At 33.9% G+C, this 20494-nt stretch overlaps 1 protein-coding gene and 1 pseudogene across 1 annotated transcript; both read left to right on the top strand.

Moving 5' to 3' along the window:
- The first annotated feature begins 4397 nt into the window (after window positions 1-4397).
- LOC146945889 (nucleosome assembly protein 1;3-like) lies at window positions 4398-7636 on the top strand. Its single transcript, XM_085744169.1, has 12 exons — window positions 4398-4535; window positions 4644-4702; window positions 5028-5135; window positions 5449-5541; window positions 5645-5723; window positions 5803-5864; window positions 5967-6151; window positions 6252-6408; window positions 6533-6576; window positions 6682-6895; window positions 7021-7048; window positions 7334-7636. Exons 1-11 carry the CDS (start codon window positions 4484-4486, stop codon window positions 7045-7047), a joined length of 1080 nt encoding a protein of 359 aa, XP_085600295.1. The 5' UTR covers window positions 4398-4483; the 3' UTR covers window position 7048; window positions 7334-7636.
- Window positions 7637-15266: 7630 nt separating this feature from the next.
- Window positions 15267-20221, top strand: LOC146945888 (uncharacterized; annotated as a pseudogene).
- The last annotated feature ends 273 nt before the right edge of the window (window positions 20222-20494 follow it).

Here is a 20494-nt window from a genome sequence, read left to right as displayed (position 1 = left end):
ATTTGTTTGTTATAAGGTCAAACTCATAAGTAACCCTAATTATTTTAGTTTATTCCCTTTGATTCATGATAAAATGTTTCTTTGTGAGCAACTTTTAAGATTTTTTTTCTCTAGTTTGTTAGCGTTTTCATACGGTAGTGGGTCGTTTGAGTTAGTGTAGTCAGAACTGGTTTCTTTTTTCCATTCTAATCGCCCTCATTCCTTCTTCGAGCCATGAGAAGATTGTCGCTTGCTAAGTTTGGCAAGAGAAGTTTATTGTTCCAAGCCTCTGAAAGTGTTGTCACTTATTGCTTCAATAGTGGCAGAGCATTTCACCCTCAACTAGAGCATCCCCTTCCTTTTCCTATATGGCGCCAAATTTCTCAGATCTCGTCCCCGAATCTCAGATCTCATGATGAGCTTAAACACAACAATATAAGATAGAGAAAAGATGCATGAAAACATAATGGGAATAATTTTTGAAGAACATAATAGCAATAATTAGTAGGAGAATTTGGAGTTAACAAAGGAAAATTACAATTTGTGAAGGAGGGGAGTGAGCTATTTGCATTAGTCACTCAAAATGATCCTAAGACTCTAATTCTTTAGGAACTAGCACTCATGATCATCAATGAAATGGATGAGATGGTGAGAGAACTATAGTGGCAACTAACCCTAACTGAAAACTCCTGCTCAAGTTAGAAGACAATTTTCGAACCCTTGGTACAAAATTAACATTATCCTTTTATAGTACAAGTCTAGCCTCTATCCAAATTAGGCCCTTTGGTAATTTCTCTTATGCAGATTTCTGCCTCATCTCTTTAGAATCAATATATTTCTTATCCTTCCTCGTACTAGCAATCATTGGTGAGTTATAAAACTTAATTCCCAAGCTTCTTCCTTGAAGGTCCCACGTTTGTACAATTCTACAACCTGGATTGGGAGTCCTACGAATGGAGTGTGGTAAATGCATTGACCAACCCCACTTGCTTTAGGAGGTACATGTGTATCTTGGAATTGTGAATAGTTGAAAGTAAGAGTATCTTTTCTAAGTTTGTCCCACTTGCGTGGAAGTGGTAAGCTAGTTAAGTTTGGGAGTGGGAAGACAAACAATTTGAGCACCATATCCAAAAAGGTATGCTCCAATTTTTAAATTCATGTAAATTATAACTTCTAGCTATTTTATTGCTTGAGAACAAGCAACGATTAAGTTTGAGGAACTTAGGCTAAGTTTTTAGTTATTTTCTTTAATTTTGAAGGCAAATTAGAAGTCATTTAGAGGAGTTGTCAATGGGTTGAGGAACTTTTTGTATTGTTTTCATTTGATTCGTTGTAATTCAGTTTTATCCTAAATAATGCAACTCTCATAGGTGTTTTGAGTCTTTTTAGTGAGAAATCGTGTAAATCAGCAAAACAAGACATCACGTGAAGGATCGAGGACATGAAAATTGAAATCAATGGCTCTTAGGAGTTGTTTGAAGACATTAAAAGGTGAAGAAAATTCATTTCAAGTTTCAAGGCATTGCAAGACGGATGAATGCTCGAAAAAGGGACAAAAACTACATAATTCGCACAGGAGGGGATGTCAAAAGCGCACCAGTGCTCAGGCCATGCGCCCTTGCGCCTCACTTCATGCCCCATGCGCATGAGCATGGCCATGGAGTGGTGATTGCTTGGTTTGTAAGCTATTTTTAGTGGACAAGCCCTAGTTTTACTCTTAACCCCTAAGTAATGATGTACTATAAATATAGACCTTACACACTCTTTTATTTATTCAGAGAGTTAGGGGTACAAGACAAGGATCAAACATCAGAGCTTCAAGCACTTCTTGTGTTGTGATTTTGTTTGTTGTTATATTATCTTTTGACTTTTTCAAAAAAAAAAAAAGAGGAAAAATAATTAACAAGTTATTAATTATAAAATTAGTGGATTTATCTATAAACATATTTTTTTCCCTAAAAAAATCTTTTTTTTTGGGGGTACATATATAAGACAGGTCCATGTTTTGTATTCTTTTTGTCAAGTAGTCTAATGGTTAGAAATTCGCAAAATAAGTTAGAAATCAAAAGTTCGAACCCCGACCCCTATATACGGGGACAATCCATGTATTTTTATTCTGTTTCATATTATTTTTTAAAATGTTTTTTATTTTTTATTTTTAGGATATCTTTTGTTTTTATGAAATTAGAAAGTTAATTTGTTCTTTCCTAAATAATTTTTCTAGAATCGATAAAAAAAATCTTTTGAGGACTATCGTTTTTTAATTTTTAAATTAAAAGGCCAGCTACCACCTAACAAAATATGAATAAAAGGACAATACTAAAAAGTAATAGTGTTAAATTGTTAAACTATTTTATCATTTAAATAGGAAACTGCAACGTATATCTAAAGGAAAATATAAAAACTGGAAATTATTTAAATTCAGTATCCGATTTTATTTTGAATGCCATTAATTATTCGTACTTTGAATAGTTTACCTTAAAAAATTAAAAATATTATATTAAAAAGTGGTATGTGTGTTTTCAATTTTTTTCCTTATTCACCAAATTATCGGATATTATTTTGTAAATATAGTAATAACTTGAATAAATTAAAGATTTTTATAAATTAAAGATTTTTTTTAGGGAAATAAATTAAAGATGATATCGTATGGTTTTAAAAAGAAATAAAAAAAGATTAAGAAGATAAAGAATCTACCATAAACACAATGTGTAAAAGGACATGAGTTTTATTGATTTCTAGAAAGTATAAAGTTAATTCTCCAAACTAATATATTATTATTTAAATAGGAAACTTTAGCCAAAAAAATATTAAAATTCGGAGTTAGGATATCAAGCTCCACAATATTATTAGTAAATGAAAAAGTATTTATGATGAATAATAGAAGAATAGAAGACAAACTAACAACATATTTTGAATGGAAAAATCTATTATCTTAAACACAATATATATAGACTTAGGGGAGCATATTATTATTAAAATTGGGATTTTTTTTTGTTTTTGTATTTGATATCATTTTTGTTTGTCATTATTCGAATTTAATTATTTTAAAAGTTTATATGTGTAGTTATCAAGATTATTAAAAAAAAATGTATAGTTATCAAGTAATACAAATGCAAGGTTCCGATTTGTAAGATCCATATTCTATACAAAGTTATTAGAGGTGTAACTATTATAATTAGACACATAATTTCAATGAATCTCGACTATATATTACTCCCTCCATTCCTTATTAGAGGTGTAACTATTATAATTAGACACATAATTTCAATGAATCTCGACTATATATTACTCCCTCCATTCCTTTTCTTTTGATGTTTTAGGTGATTGCACAAATATTAGGGAATCATTAAATTATAGGAATAATTGTATGGTTTATACTAAAATACCCTTACTTACTCCTTGATTTTTTTTTTCTCAAAATTCTAATCTCCTTAATTATTGAAACTCACCACACAAATTGCATTTATTATTTAAACTTCCAATTTTCAAAGTGTGTTTTTCAACAAGGGTAAAATTGGATAAAAAGTATTAAAAATTCTAAAACATCAAAAGTTTTGGAATAAAGTTTAAGCTCTAAGACATCAAAAGAAAAGAAATGGAGGGAGTATGTGTCTAATTAGAGGTGTAACTACCATAAATCAGACATTGAATTATTTGTACGTACAAAGGTAAAACTCAATTTTTACTTTAAAAAAGAAAGGCAAAACTCAATTTTGATAATCAAACGATATGCACTTTTAATATTTTGATGACTAGTGTGTTTGAAACAATGTTTTGGGGCAATTTCCCACGTCTCCATGTACTTTGGATGTGAAAATTGTGAAGACACAGAAGCATATGCATGGACGCAAGTTTATGCCAAATCGATCATGTTAAGGATGATTTAAAAAAAAGGATAATTTTCATCGTAATAGATTAAGTTTAACTTTCTTATATATTTTGTTGATGTCGGGTTCTGCTACCGTAAATGTTGTACTCTTTTTCTCTTCGTTGAGGTTGGTTTCTACTACCGTAAATTCCACACTCTTTTTCTCTTCGTTGAGGTTTTATCTCTTGGGATTTCTCATTAGTCCTAGTAGATAGTTGTATAAATAACTTGTAATCTACTCTAATATCCTTGGTAAGGTTTTCAATGATTAAGAGTGTTTTGATCACCTTATTTGTTGTCTTGGGTATTGGCCTATTCGCTTAATTTGTACTTTTTTTATGTCTTTATTAATAATTTTTTTAGAGTCAAATGAGAAAGTTGGTTATGGGGTGTCAACCTAATTGGGATGTCATAACTATTCCTCAAAAAGAATATAATATTAATATTATAGAAAAAAATTAATTTTAAATTAAAAAAGAAAAAAGGAGGGAGAAAACAACCCTTTTTTGTGTTTAAAAGGAGGGTGGCACAAAGAGGATCAGAGACATAGCCACCTACTTCAAAACCCTCTCTCCCCACTTTCTCTTGTTCATTGCTTCTTGTTTCCTTGTTCCTTTCTTCATTTTCTCAACAATGGCCAACAACGATGACACCAATGTTTTCTCATTGGGAGGTTTCAAATTTTGTAAGAATATTTCTCTCTATATTTCCACAATATCTTTGTCTCATATTTTTATTTATTTTTTTATTATGCAATGTTTTCCTGACTATATTTTTTATTTTTGTTTCTTAGCATTACTCAATGAATTTACCAATGAAGGGAGTAGTGCTGACCATGTTGATATTCTCAAGGTTTGAATGTCTCTTCTTTAGTTACTCAAAATTTTTTTACTTGAATTTGTTGCCTCGTGTTTTCGGTTGATGAATGGTTTTAGTTGCTCAGTTATTCAATTTGGTTTTCTCATTTTATTTCGATTATAAACACTTTTGTTTTGATGATTGGTTTGATTTATTATTTTGGTTTTCTCTAGTTGAATTTAGTTGCTCAATTTGATTTTCTCTTGTTGCTTCAATTATAGATTCTTACATTTTTACCCTTATTTGTTAGTTTCATGCTTTATTGTTTTCTTTTATATTTTAATTGATTCTTGATTCTGAATTTCAATATTTTTTTTAGGAATTGAGATTGATTCAGGCCTTAACTCAACAACGCTATAATGCTCTTCAGTATCTATTTGCATCCCCTATTGTTGAGAAGCGTCTTGAGGTTCTGAAAGAGATCCAGGTATAATCCCTAAATGGTTGTTGTAAAGTTTTATTTCTTTCTTTTTTGTTATGACTTTTTTCTGTGTTGTGTTATGCTTTATTGAATAGTTTATCGCTAGATGTGTCCCATTTATCATATTCACATGGTGTATTTTTATTATTAAGAACTATCGAGATTATTTTAGGGTTATTCACTTTTTTTCTTTCTTTCATAGTTTGAACCTAACCGTCCATCATTAACCTATTTTTGCTCTTAAAGAAATGAATATGTAAATTGTTCTTATGAAATCGAGTTTCCAAGCAGCTTCTGAACTTGTTTTGTGACTTTACAGAGAGAACATGATGAATTGAAGGCTAAGTTTTTGGAAGAGAGAGCAGCTCTTGAAGCCAAATACCAATTCTTGTATCAACCATTGTACGCTAAGGTATCTTGAGGATTCTTGCCATTGATTGTTCAATTATTCACGTTTAAAATTATTGAATCTGATTTGTATATTGATCACTAAACCTATTTACGAATGAATGCAGCGCTATGAAATTGTGAATGGTCTTGCTGAAGTGGAAGGGGCAGCAATTGAAACTCCAGCTGATATAGATGAGCCTGAAGGTATATTAACTAGAAATTGACCCCTTACACTTTTATTGTTTTTATTCTCCACTTTAACATTTTCTTGTGAATTATGTAGTGAAGGGAGTGCCTTATTTTTGGCTCATTGCTTTGCAAAATAATGATGAGATAGCTGATGTGGTAAGTTGAATAAAGTGTTCAATTGTTAACTTGTTTTACTCTTAAACTCTTGAGGTTTTATAGCCATACAATTATATTTTGTTAACGATCTTTATGAATTAGATTACAGAGCGTGATGAAGATGCTCTGAGGTATCTCAAAGACATCAAGTATACTAAGACCACAGAACCGCAAGGATTCAAACTTGAGTTCTTTTTTGATTCAAATCCGTATTTTTCAAACACGGTCCTGACCAAAATTTATCATATGGTCGACGAAGACGAGCCTATACTGGAGAAGGCTATTGGGTAAGATGGTCCTTTTAACCTGATGTTATTATGCGATCATCGATCTATTTTGCATTGTTTAGGATCACGAGTAAGGTTTGCTTGCTGCATTATTTAATAGGACCGAAATTGAATGGCTTCCGGGCAAATCTTTAACCGAGAAGAAAGACTCAAACACTGCAAAACCAACTATCGAAACTGAAAAATGTGATAGTTTCTTCAATTTTTTCAACCCGCCAGAGATTCCCAAAGATGACATGGCCGTTGACGAAAAAGCGGTATGAAAGACTATATAAAAACTCATTGATATATATATATATATATATATATATATATATATATATATATATATATATGAAATACTTATTTTCTTGAACAAATTTATTTTATTTTTTTAAATAGGTTGAAGAGCTTCAGAATGAGATGGAACATGACTATGACATTGGGTAAGCTTAATACTATGATGTTTTAGCATAATTATTGACTCATGATACCCTTTTGCTTTTTGCAACTTTGATTATGTACTTAAACGAATTTTAATGCTTGTTTAGGTCCACCATAAGAGACAAAATCATTCCCAATGCTGTATTATGGTATACTGGGGAGGCTTCTGATGGCGAGTCTGGAGATCTAGATGATGATGATGAGGAGGAGGATGATGAGGAGGAAGATGTGGAGGTAGAAAAGGAGGAGGAAGATGACGTTGTCAGCTTGGATGATAATGAAGAAGATGACAAAGAAGATGTCGACAATCCGAAAAAGAAGGTATAATCTTATGATTTGAATCGCTGAAATATTTGTTCAATTTTTTGGTTTGTTTTAAAATTGATTTTTGAACTAGAATTAACACATTTGTTTTTTGCCTGTCCTTTTGTGTTAATTTCCTTCAGAATGTTGTTCCAGTCCTCAACAATTAAGGTAATATATTTTATGTTTTGCTGAAGTTGTTTGCTTCACTCCTTTAGTTAACATCGTCTTTACAAAGAGCAATGGCAATATTCTTCTATCGGTTGAAATCACAAGTCCCACCGAATTAGGTGGATTCCACTTCCATCAAATTTGGTGAGATATGTATGAATTTTAACAAATAGAACTATGTTAGAAACTGCGTACTAATCACATAGTTCATATCTTTAATTATTTTCTATGTGGCTCGACATTGCATTTTTTATTTTAATTCTGTATTTATATATTTTTTTTCAGCTTTGCAAGGGTCCAAGACCAGCATAGTTCAAGCTACAATAAAAGATGGTTGTTTTTGTGTCCCAAGTTGCATGATGAAGACTTAGATTTCATTCAATGTGATGTTGTCTTTATATGTTTGAATTTTATTTAGTGCCCATTCTCTTGTTTTGGTTAGTATTTTAGAGAAATGTGGTTATAGATGGTGATGTATTGATTTATTGGTATGATTTATAGGTTTGTCTTGGATACTTTTTTTTACAATATTCTGCCCCCGATAATATCAATATTTATTAGTAAAATCTGACTACCAATTCATTTCAACAATTTTTTTTAATCGAAACACGCATGTTCGGATTGTGTGTTTAGTGTTTTGTAATTTGTTTTAATTGCAAATCTATGGAATATCAAGTGTGAGTCAGAGGTATCATATTGAATGGAAGTTAGATGTTGAACACATAAATGAAGAGACTCATATAAATGTTTTAAAGTATGTTCATAGTCCAATGTGAGACTCCAATTGCACTTGCGTGATTGTTCAAAGTCCAATTTGATTATTTCACTCACCCTTTAATTACTCAACAACTGAATTAGAGTATCAACAACTCTTTGTATCAAAATTATTCTTGTCAGAGATGGTTATATAAGGCTTGTCTTGTTGATGGCGAGTATCAATAGTTGTGCAAGTGTATGTGGATGAAATATTTTCTAGTTGACGGAGAGAAATAACAAATTAATGAAAGGACTCACTTGAAGGAGATTGTTGGTATATTAAATGTGAGTAAGACTCTCACATTGAATGGAAAAGATATTGTCGACCAATATATAAGTGATGTGACCCATATACCTAATGCTCTAAAGTTTTGGACTAAGATGTGGTGTCCAATTGCACAAAAATAAAAAGTGGTGTCTAATTTCACTTATGTGGTTGCTTAAATTCCAACGTGATGGTCCCCCCCCCACAATGATATAACAGTAGTATCAAAGTTTGATTTTTTACGAACACTTTGTATTGAAAGTCTTCTTGGCAAAGGTGACTAAGTGTTGTGTTCCTTTAATGTTGAGTGCAAACAACGGTGCAAGTGTATTTTTGGTCTGTGTAATACGAACCTACTAATCATCATCGTTTAGCTGTCACAATAAATTCAGCTTCCATCTACAAAACAATGATTAAATTCACTTTATCACATCTCCATGCACTTTGGACGTGAAAGTTGAGAAGCCACAAGTAGTAGCTTTGGTGTGCACGTGAGTTGTGACCAAATCTAGTTGTGATCAATTCTAGTTGCGGTTCTAAATGAACACGTGGAAATTGTCGTCGTTTAGCTGTCATTATAATTTGCATTTCCAGTTATAAAGTTTAATTGCATGTAAAATATAATGAGTCAGCAGTTACACCTATTTTCATCAACTACATATATAATAGATGTAGTTGTATCATGATCAAATTCATATGGCATCCCAATTTATATACACTTGATATAGCATTTATCATCTATTAACCATCGCATTCACAATAAATTTAACTTTTATCAACCAAACCGGAAGTGTGTACTAAGTAGCGAGTCAATGATGATCAAATTTTTGTTTCTCAATGAAGGGAGTAGTGCTGATCATGTTGATATTCTTGAGGTTTGAGTGTCTCTTCATTAATTACTCAATTTGTTTTCTACGATATGCTTCCATTAACGACCAATTTGTCTTTTGTTTTCATTTTTTTTTTGTATAGTTTCATGCTTTATTGATAATGTTTTAATCAAACCCTTAATTTGATTATAATTTTTTTCTTTTTTAGGTTTTTTTTTATCATTTGATTTTAGTTGCTCAATTACTCAACTTGATTTTCTCTTTTTGCTTCAATTATAAGCAATTTTGTTTTAATTATAATTTTTTTTGAAAAGTTTCATGTTTTATATTTATATAATTTTTTTTAATTGAAACCTTAATTTGATAATCAATTTCTATGTTTTGGGTTTTTGTTTCGATGATTTGATTTGAGTTATTATTTATCAAGTACTTTTTTTTTCTACTTGAATTTGGTGCCTTGTTTTTTGTTTGATGAATGGTTTTAGTGGCTCAATTATTCAATTTGGTTGTATCTTTTTCCTTCAATTACGAACACTTTTGTTTTGATTCTTGATTTGTTTTATTATTTTGGTTTTTCCTAGTTGAATATAGCTGCTCATTACTCGATTTGATTTTCTCATGTTGCTTTAATTATAGATCCTAGGTCCATCGGGTGAAACCTCTATTGGAAAAGCGTTTTATGAGTTTGTTTTTTCTTGGCTTAATTGGATTTTTGGTCCCATACGTAATTTCTTGTTTTTATTTTGGTCCCATAACTCGCAAAATCAATTCTTTGGTCCTTTTAGTTTTGCTCTGTTAGTCAAAATAATCATTTCTGTCAAATAAGTCACTTTCCTGTTAGTGAGTGCACACGCGAAGGATCCAACGTGTCACGTATATAAGGCTTTCTTGGTCATAGAGAGAGAAAGTGAAGCTGGTTTTAGAAACTTGAAAGGGTTTTTAGAGAAAGAGTGTAGAATACAAACGGTTGAAGAAGAATCAAAGAGGAAAAAGAAGCTTCGATTTCGCAAGTTGAAGACGAAAAATGGCTGCAAAAGATGACGATTTTGAAGGTCTGATTGACGAGGTATGTGTTCACCGTCCTTTTTCATTGTTTTAGGGTTTGTTGATATTTCTGGTTTAGTGTTTTGGTTAATGGTTTTTCATTCTAGTTTCTGGGTTTGGGATCTGGTTTAGGTGCACTTTTGCTAACTTGGACTTTCATGTTTTTTGTTGGTCTAAGTTGGCAAACCCTATATATATATATATCCCCAAAAAAATATACATATATATAGCTATTTGATTCAATAAAAAAACAACATATATTTTGGATATTAGTGAGAGAAAAAAATAAAAAAATATGGTTTGTTTAATTTAAGTAATAAAGAAGTCTTTAAATAAAAACTACACACCACATTTGCTTGTTATAGGGTCAAACCCATAAGTAACATGAATTATTTTAGTTTATTCCCTTTGAGTCATGATAAAATGATTCTTTGTGAGAAACTTTTAAGATTTTTTTCCTAGTTTGTTCGTGTTTTCATACGGTAGTGGTCGTTTGGGTTGGTGTAGTTAGAATTGGTTTCTTTCTTCCATTCTAATCACCCTAATTCCTTCTTTAGCCATGAGAAGATTTTCGCTCGTTAAGTTTGGCAAGAGAAGTTTATTGTTCCAAGACTTTGAAAGTGTTGTCACTTGTTGCTTCAAGAGTGGCGGAGCACTTCACCCTCGACCAGAGCATCCCCTTCTTTTTCCTTTATGGCGCTAAATTTCTCAGATCTCATCCTGGAATCTCAAATCTCATGGTAGCTTAAACACAACAATATAAGATTGAGAAAAGAAGCATCAAAACATTATTGAAATAATTTTTGAATAACATAATAGCAATAATTAGTAGAAGAATTTAGAGTTAACAAAGGAAAATTACGATTTGTGAAGGAGGGGAGTGAGCTTTTTGCATTAGTCACTCAAAATGATCCTAAGACTCTAACTCTTTAGGAACTAGCACTCATGCTCATGAATGGAAAGAATGAGATGGTGAGAGAACAATAGTGGCTGTTAACCCTAAATGAATACTCATGGTCAAATTAGAATACAATTTTCGAACCCTTGGTACAAAATTAACATTGTTCTTTTACAGTACAAGTCTAGAATCTATCCAAATTATGTTCTTTGGTAATTTCTCTTGTGCAGATGTCTTTGTCTTATCTCTTGGGAATCAACATATTTCTTATCCTTCTTCGCACTAGCAATCATTGGTGACTTATCTAACTTGATCCGCATGCTTCTTCCTTGAAGGTCCCACGTTCGTACAATTCTACAACCTGTATTGGCAGTCCTACAACTGGAGTGTGGCAAACACATTGACCAGCCCCATTGGCTTGAGGAAGTACATATGTGTATCTTGTAATTGTCAATGGTTGAAAGTAAGAGTATCTTTTCTAAGTTTGTCCCGCTTGTGTTGAAGTGGTAAGCTAATTAAGTCTGGGTGTGGGAAGAATAACAATCAGAGCACCATTTCCAGAAAGGTATGTTCCAATTTTTACATTTATGTAAATTCTAACTTCTTCCTATTTTGTTGCTTGAGGACAAGCAACAATTTAAGTTTGGGGAACTTAGGTTAAGTTTTTAGTTATTTTTTTTGCATTTGAAGGAAAATTAGAAGTCATTTAGAGGAGTTGTCAATGGGTTGAGGAACTTTTTGTATTATTTTCATTAGATTTGTTGTAATTCAGTTTTATCTTAAATAATGCAACTCTCATAGGTGTTTTGAGTCTTTTTAGTGAGAAATCCTGTAAATCGGCAAAACAATACATCACGTGTAGGATCAAGGACATGAAGATTGAAATCAATGGTTCTTAGGAGTTATTTGAAGACCATAAAAGGTGAAGAAAATTCATTTCAAGTTTTAAGGCATTGCAAGACGGAAGAACGCTAGAAAAAGAGACAAAAACAACAGAATTTGTGCAAGAGGGGATGCCAAAAGCGCACCGGTGCTCAGGCCATGCGCCCCTGCGCATGAGGCAGAATTTTCTACTGCCTCATGCGCCCTTGCCCCTCACTTCATGCACCATGCGTATGAGCATGACCAGGGAGTGTTGATTGCTTGGTTTTTAAGTTATTTTTAGTGAACAACCCCTAGTTTTACTCTTTTAACCCCTAAGCAATGATGTACTTTAAATATAGACTTTACACACTCTTTTATTCATTCAGAAAACTAGCGTTACAAGGCAAGGGTCAATCATCAGAGCTTCAAACACTTCTTGTGTGTTGTTATGTTATCTTTTGACTTTTTCAGAAAAAAAAAGAGGAAAAATAAATAATAGGTTATTACTGATAAAATTAGTGGATTTATCTATAAACATATTTTTTTGGGGTACATATATAAGACAGGTACGTGTTTTGTATTCTTTTTTGTCAATAATCTAATGGTTAGAAATTTTGAAATGAATGTTAGAAATCAAAAGTTCGAACCCCAGCCTCTATATACAGGGACAATCCATGTATTTTTATTCTCTTTCATATTATTTTTTAAAATGTTTTTTATTTTTTATTTTTAAGATATCTTTTGTTTTTATGAAATTAGAAAGTTAATTTGTTCTTTCCTAAATAATTCTTCTAGAATCTGATAAAATAAAAAAAAAACTTTTGAGGACCATCGTTATTTAATTTTTAATCAGCATATTTCATAAAGAAGATGAAAAGGCCAGCTACCACCAAACAAAATATAAATAAAAGGACAATACTAAAAAGTAATAGTGTTAAATCGTTGAACTATTATATTATTTAAATAGGAAACTGCAACATGTACCGAATGGTATGATGCGTACACAATACGTCGCAACCCGTGAGAAGCATGCTCGACCACTTGTTCAGGAGGAGGCATTTTGGAAGCAAAGAGCGAAAATGCACTGGTTGAAGGAAGGGGACATGAATACTAAGTTCTTTCATACATCAGCGATAGCTCGTGGCAAAGTGAAGAAGGTTAGTAAGCTTCGCACGGATGATGGGAGGACGGCTACGTCGCAAGAGGATAAGTGTAACGTGGCACAAAGTTATTTTGAGCAATTATTTTCTGCGAATGCGGGAGTCCACGAACCGGTGCTGGATTTGATGAGTCAGTGTGTTTCGATGGATGATAATGCAATGCTTACAGCACCTATTACAAAGGAAGAATTGCGTCAAGCCCTTTTTCATATGCAACCAGACAAGTCCCCAGGTCCAGATGGTTTTAACCCGGCATTTTATCAGAGATTTTGGCATGTGTGTTGTGATGATATTTTTCAGGCAGTAGTTTCTTGGTTGGATCGCGGTTACTTTCCTACAAACCTTACATAAACAAATATTTGTTTGATCCCAAAGTGCGAAGACCCGGATAACATGAAGGATCTTAGGCCTATATCTCTTTGTAATGTTTTGTATAAGATGGTGTCGAAGTTGGTCGCTAATCGACTGAAACGTTGCTTGGATAAATGTGTGTCAGAGGAGCAGTCAGCATTTGTCGAGGGGCGTTCCATACTGGATAACACATTAATAGCTACCGAGATAATCCACTCAATGAAGAGGAAGACGAAAGGATGGCAAGGGGAATTGGCTCTTAAGATTGATATTAGCAAGGCTTATGATAGAGTGGATTGGGGGTTTCTTCGTGGCGTGCTTATGCGAATGGGGTTCGATGAGAAATGGATCCAGTGGATGATGATGTGTGTTAGTTATGTTACGTATTCGGTGCTTATGAACTTTGACAGGGTGGGGGTCTATTGTACCCGGCCGAGGGTTGCGCCAGGGTGACCCATTATCACCATATTTATTCATCTTGGTGGCTGAGGGCCTCTCAACTCTAATACATAAGGCAGTTAATAGAGGTGATATTCATGGGGTACAAGTATGTCGCGGCGCACCAGTGGTGTCCCATCTTTTGTTTGCAGATGATTGTTTCTTATTTTGCAGGGCCAATGTGGTGGAAGCACAACGTTTACTCACTATTCTTAAAACTTATGAGGCAGCATCTAGACAAGAAATTAATTTATCAAAATCTGAGGTGTTCTTCAGTCGCAACATGAGTGGGGCGGCACAAGAGGATTTGTCACACATTATTGGTGTCCGACATGTGATGGGTACTGGAAAGTATTTGGGACTACCTTCGATGATTGGTAGAGATAAGCGGTCTGTTTTTTCTTTTATCAAGGATCGTATCTGGAAACGAATAAATGCGTGGAGGGGACGAGCATTAACAAAGGTGGGTAAGGAGGTTATGATCAAGTCTGTTTTACAATCTATTCCTTCATACATAATGAGTATTTATCTTCTGCCGAGTTCAGTGATAGATGATATTGAGAAGATGATCAATGCGTTTTGGTGGGGAGGAAGGAGTAACAACCAAGGGATTAAATGGATGGCATGGGAACGTATGACATGCCCCAAAGAGTTTGGTGGAATGGGGTTTAGGAATTTCAAAGCTTTTAATATCGCTATGGTAGCTAAGCAAGGATGGAGCTTTCTTTCTAAACCTGAGTCTCTGGTTGCTAGAGTTTTTAAATCGAGGTATTTTCCCCGTTCTTCATTTTTGGGTGCTAAACTCGGTAATAACCCAAGCTTTGCTTGGCAGAGTATTTGGAATTCGCGTCAGATACTTTTACATGGATGTAGGTGGACAGTTGGAAATGGGCAGCAGGTCAGCGTGATGAATGATCCTTGGATTCGAGGTGTTCAAGGTAGCTGGATTCAATCCCCACAAAGCCAAGGTGTGCATAGCTTGAGTGTGTCTGATTTGATAGCTGACGAGGATCGAGTTTGGGATGTCGGTAAGATTGAATCTTTATTCCCAGATGATATGGTGCAAGCTATTCTCGATACACCATTATTTGCGGAAGTTCAGAATGATAGAATATCGTGGATGATGGAGCGTAACGGGAGGTATACTGTCAAGACTGGTTATAAACTAGTTATGATGGAGTTGCTACATACTGATCGATTCCATGTTGAAGGAGAGTGGCAAAGAATTTGGAAGGTGAATTCCCCTCATAAAGCTCGTAATTTGTTATGGAGGATTTGCAGGGAATGTGTGCCAACGCGTCTCCGATTACAATCACGACATGTACAATGTGAGGTGATCTGTCCCTGGTGTGATACGGCTGTTGAGGATGATTGGCATGACTTTGTGGGTTGTACGGTGGCACGTGAGAGTTGGTATTGGGCAGGACTTTCGACTGTGCGGCAATCGCGAGTTGGAACTATGAACAATTTGGCAGATTTTGTGTTTGATATATGTCGCTCAGAAAGCTGAGACATTGCTGGTCGGGTGGCTTTACTTCTTTGGCAAATTTGGACTGCACGTAATGATGTCATTTGGAATGACGCTCATCATACATCAACGAGCATTGGGAGGATGGCACTAGATGCATGGCAGCATTGGCAAGAGGTTCATAAACAGCCCTCACTACCGGTTGTACAACACGGGCATAATAGAGTGCAAGGCAACAACTCAGTTTGGGAGAAACCGAGCGAGACGTGGTTGAAGTGCAATGTGGATGCCGCGTTCCATGACCGTAACCATATTACAACTTTTGCGTGTTGTGTTAGAGACTCTCGCGGGCAATTTATTCGGGCTCAAACAAAATGGCAGCGGGCAAATATGACAGTTTTGGAGGGGGAGGCAGTAGCCTTACTCGAAGCCCTTCACTTTGCTGATGCAAACAGATGGGAACGGGTTGTCTTCGAGTCCGACTCATCTACTCTAGTGCATGCTCTATCGTCTTGGGGTCATGGTGATTTAGAATTTTGTGCTATTGTTTCTAGTATTATTTATCAGTTAGCTTTACATTCCAACTTCGAGGTGAAGTTTATTAGGAGACAAGCGAACATGGTTGCTCATACTTTAGCTAGGGCGGCCTGTTCTTGGGCTAGTCACTGTATTTTTGATTCTTATCCTTATTGTATTGAACATTGGTTGATTAATGATAATAGTTAATTTTGCTTCGGTCAAAAAAAAAATATAAAAACTGGAAATTATTTAAATTCAATATCCGATTTTATTTTTTATGCCATTAATTATTCGTACTTTGAATAGTAAACTATAAAAAAAAATATTATATTAAAAAGTGGTATGTGATTTCAATTTTTTACCTTATTCACCAAATTATCAGATATTATTTTGTAAATATAGTAATAACTTTAATAAATTATAGATGATATCGTATGGTTTTAAAACGAAATAAATAAAGATTAAGAAGATAAAGAATCTACCATAAACACAATGTGATAAAAGGACATAAGTTTCATTGATTTATAGAAAGTATAAAGTTAATTACTATTTTATCTTCTTGACAGAAGTAAGCATACTTACAAAATTCAATCACATTTTTCGTGTAGATATTGTATCTTGTGAATAGAACTACAAATTTTATCTTCTTAACAGAAGAAAGCATACTTAAAAATTCAATCACATTTTTCATGTAGATATTGTATCTTGTGAATAGAACTACAAATTTTATCTTCTTAACAGGAGAAAGCATACTTACAAAATTCAATCACATTTTTCATGTAGATATTGTATCTTGTGAATAGAACTAAAAATTTTATCTTCTTGACAGAAGAAAGCATACTTACAAAATTCAATCACATATTTCATATAAAAAACATTTAGTCTCACCTATTTTCTGTTAGTGGGTTATATGACATGAAAAACAGTAACGTATTAGTGAATAAAATTGAACCAGAGAGAAGATTGAATTGAAAAGAATTTGAGAGAGAAATTGACATTGAAATTTACTAAGCAAGTGGTTGGGCTCAAGTGGTTGAATATCTACATGCAGTCGTTGTATCAATCAATTTAAGATAAAATTTCAAATTGCATCCTATACAACATGTGATTTTCACTTGAAAATGAAATAAAATTGTCCTATCCAGTATCCCTCATGTATGAATTGTAAAATAGAGTATCCATCAAGTGGTTAATGAGCTCCATCAAATGACAAATTGTTCAGGAGAACCTGAGTCCGTCCCCTGGGTGGTCCCCTTCCCCTTGGAACCGGTCAGTTAACATAAAGAGAATGAAAATTTCAACTGAGGAAAAGTTTATATACAAGTTGATTCTTAACTAACTTGTGGAACTGTTTTCTAATTGCAAGTGCTGGGTCAGCACAGTTGTAACAAAGTAACTATATGCAACTAACAATTTACTAACTACATTAACTAAGTCAGCAACAGTTGTGATTAGCTAACTGTGTGCTTAGTATTGAACATATAAGACAAAACAGATAATACAAGTTCCATAGAAATAACTTGCAACACAAGCAAGCTACATAGAGGGAAATTTAGAATTTGTACACTCTTCTTCTTAGTTAGTTTAGTTGGTTACACAGCTTATACTAGAATTGTATAAATACCATTGTAACTTCATTCATCATTAATGAGAATCATTTTTCCTTTTGTTCATTTGATAATATGGTATCAGTTTTACTCTCTCTCTTCTTGAGAAGAGTTTGTTATGATTCAGTTAGCTTCCGCCATTGATGCGTGAGCTTCAAGCTTTTTCATCATTTCTCGATTTCGCTCGTTTTCGTGAAGAATCACATTGATTCTTCCTCCTTTCTTCTCGTTTCTATCTCAATTTTGTTTTGAGATTCTTTGATTCTCTTCTTTTCATCGTTTCACGCATCATCTTCTTCGATCTTCTTCGTTTTTCTGCATCCTCTGTTTTCTCAATTCTACTACTTCTCTGCTTCATCTTCATCATGCCTCCAAGACAAGCTCCTCAGGTTGTTCAACCAAACATCGATTCACCTTACTACGTGCATCCGATTGAAAATCCTGGATCTGTGTTAGTTACACCTCTTCTTGACGGTTCAAACTACCTCGCATAACATCGTTCTATAAAGCGTGCTTTAGGCGCCAAGAACAAGCTTTCCTTTGTTGATGGATCTATTCCCATTCCTCCTCCTGATGACTTGAACCGTAGTGCTTGGGATCGCTGTAACTGCTTGATCCACTCTTGGATTCTGAACTCTGTTTCTCCTCAAATTGCTCAAACAATTGTATTCCATGAATACGTCATTGACATATGGATTGAGCTTCAAGAACGCTTCTCCAAGGTTGATAGAGTCAGAATTGCTTCTTTACGTACTACTATCAACAACTTGAAACAAGGAACCAAGTCTGTGCTTGAATACTTCACTGATTTGAAATCACTTTGGGAAGAGCTTAATTCTCATCGTCCAATGCCTATGTTCACTTGTCCTCATCCATGTCGTTATGAATCTATCTGCTAGCAATTTTCGTTTGGAGAATCAAATCATTCAATTCCTCACTGGTTTGAATGATAATTTTGCAGTTGTGAAAACACAGGTTCTGCTTATGGAACCTCTTTCTTCTATCAACAAAATCTAGTCGCTTGTCATTCAAGAGGAAAATAACAATTCTACTGTTACTGCTTCTTCTTCCATTGAAGATTCCAACATTCCGGTGAATGCATCTGATGCAAGAAAACCATTTGGGTGTGGTAAACCTAATTCTGGTTCACATCCACCTAAGAACAATTCCAAATACTGCACTTTTTGCCACAAGACTAATCACACTCTTGAGTTCTTCTATCAAAAACATGGTTTCCCTAATGCTAATAAGGGATCTACTTCCACTAATGCTATGAATTCAGAGGGAATTCCTGAATCTCAAGGTGTTGATGCAGGTTCTTCAGTTGTTTCTCAAACTAGTTTGACTCAAGAGCAGTATGTTCATCTTGTCTCCTTGCTCCAACAATCATCTTTGATTCCACCTACACCTCCAACCACCTTAGCCAACACTAATCATATCATCTCTAAACCAGTTTCCTCATCATTTCAAGCTTATGCAGGTATCAACACTATTTTCCCTTATTGCTTGCATGTCAAGTCAAATTATTGGCTTATAGATTCAGGTGCAAATGAGCACATTTGTTCTTCTTTGTCTCTACTTCATTCATTCTATAGAATCAAACCTCTTCATGTTACTTTACCTAATGGTACATCTGTTTTAGTGCATTATGCTGGTACTGTCTCATTTTCACCTCACTTTCATATCACTAATATATTATATTCACCACATTTCCATGTCAATCTTATTTATGTTTCCAAATTATGCAAACTCATGACTTACCATTTACATTTTGTGAATGATATATGCACCATACAAGATGTGAAATCACAGAAGATGATTGGTTTGGGTGATCTCTGTGATGGACTCTATAGATTGAGAATTCCTGCTCCTTCAAATTCTAGTCATTGTTCTGTTAATAATTTCCATTGTAATAAAGTTTCATCTCAGTCTTGTAATCCAGTTTCTTGTAATAATAATGTTCATATACCTTCTACTGCATTGTGGCACTTTAGGTTAGGGCATTTGTCCAATCAAAGACTGTCACAAATGCATTTTTTGTATCTTGATATTCATGTTGATAATAAATCCATATGTGATATATGTCATTTTGCCAAACAAAGAAAATTGCCTTATAATTCAAGTACCTCTCTTGCTTCCTCTAATTTTGAGTTTCTCCACTTTGACATTTGGGGACCTATTGCTAATGTTTCTATACATGGTCATAGGTATTTTCTCACCATTGTTGAGGATCATAGTAGATTTTTATGGATTATTTTACTCAAAAACAAATCTGAAGTTCCTTCTCACATTCAACATTTTATTTTCCTCATTCAAAATCAACATAAAGTTACACCCAAAATCATTAGATCTGACAATGGCCCTGAATTCCTTTTATCTGCTTTTTATGCTTCTCATGGTATCATTCATCAAAGGTCTTGTGTTGAGACTCCTCAACAAAATGGTAGAGTTGAGAGAAAGCATCAACACATTTTAAATGTTGCTAGAGCTCTTCTTTTCCAGTCTAAACTTCCCAATTTCTTTTGGTCTTATTCTGTTTTACATGTTGTCTTTCTCATCAATAGAGTTCCTACTCTTGTCCTCAAAAACAAGTCAAGTTATCAAGTTCTTTATAACACTTTACCTGATATTAACTCATTCAAATTATTTGGTTGTCTTTGTTATGCTTCTACCCTTCAATCTCACAGAACAAAATTACAGTCAAGAGCAAGAAAATCAGTTTTCTTAGGGTACAAGTCAGGTTACAATGGGTCTGTTCTTTATGATTTAAACACCAAAGAAATCTTCATTTCTAGAAATGTAACTTTTCATGAGTCTATTCTACCTTATACATCAACCAATACTCATTTTCCCTCCAATTGGCAGTATTTTACACCTTCCCATACTCCAACTCCTTTTGTTGATATTCCTGCACCATCTGTTTTACCTTCATTACCTAGGAAACACACACTGAATGGGAGGTATTTAGTGTAAACGAGAAGTTTGCTGAGAACTATTGAATAAGGACTACACTAGTGGATTTCCGTCCTGGCTTGGTAGCCCCCAGATGTAGGTGTGTTTGTCACCGAACTGGGTCAACAAACCCATTGTGTTCTTTACTTTCCTGTCATTTATTTTTATTGTTTTTATTTCTGCTTATTTCTTGATGTTGGAACATTGAACGGAACATTGCAAACGTTAAAACATCTTACAGAACATATTAAAACAAGTGCGCTAGAATTTCAGACATGATGATGAACATTGAAT

This window comes from Medicago sativa, chromosome 2 (assembly GCF_051527215.1).
Source record: "Medicago sativa cultivar Bolivia chromosome 2, Bolivia_mono, whole genome shotgun sequence".
In the NCBI taxonomy this organism is placed as follows: Eukaryota; Viridiplantae; Streptophyta; class Magnoliopsida; order Fabales; family Fabaceae; genus Medicago; species Medicago sativa.
This window is presented reverse-complemented; position numbering and strand designations above follow the sequence as displayed.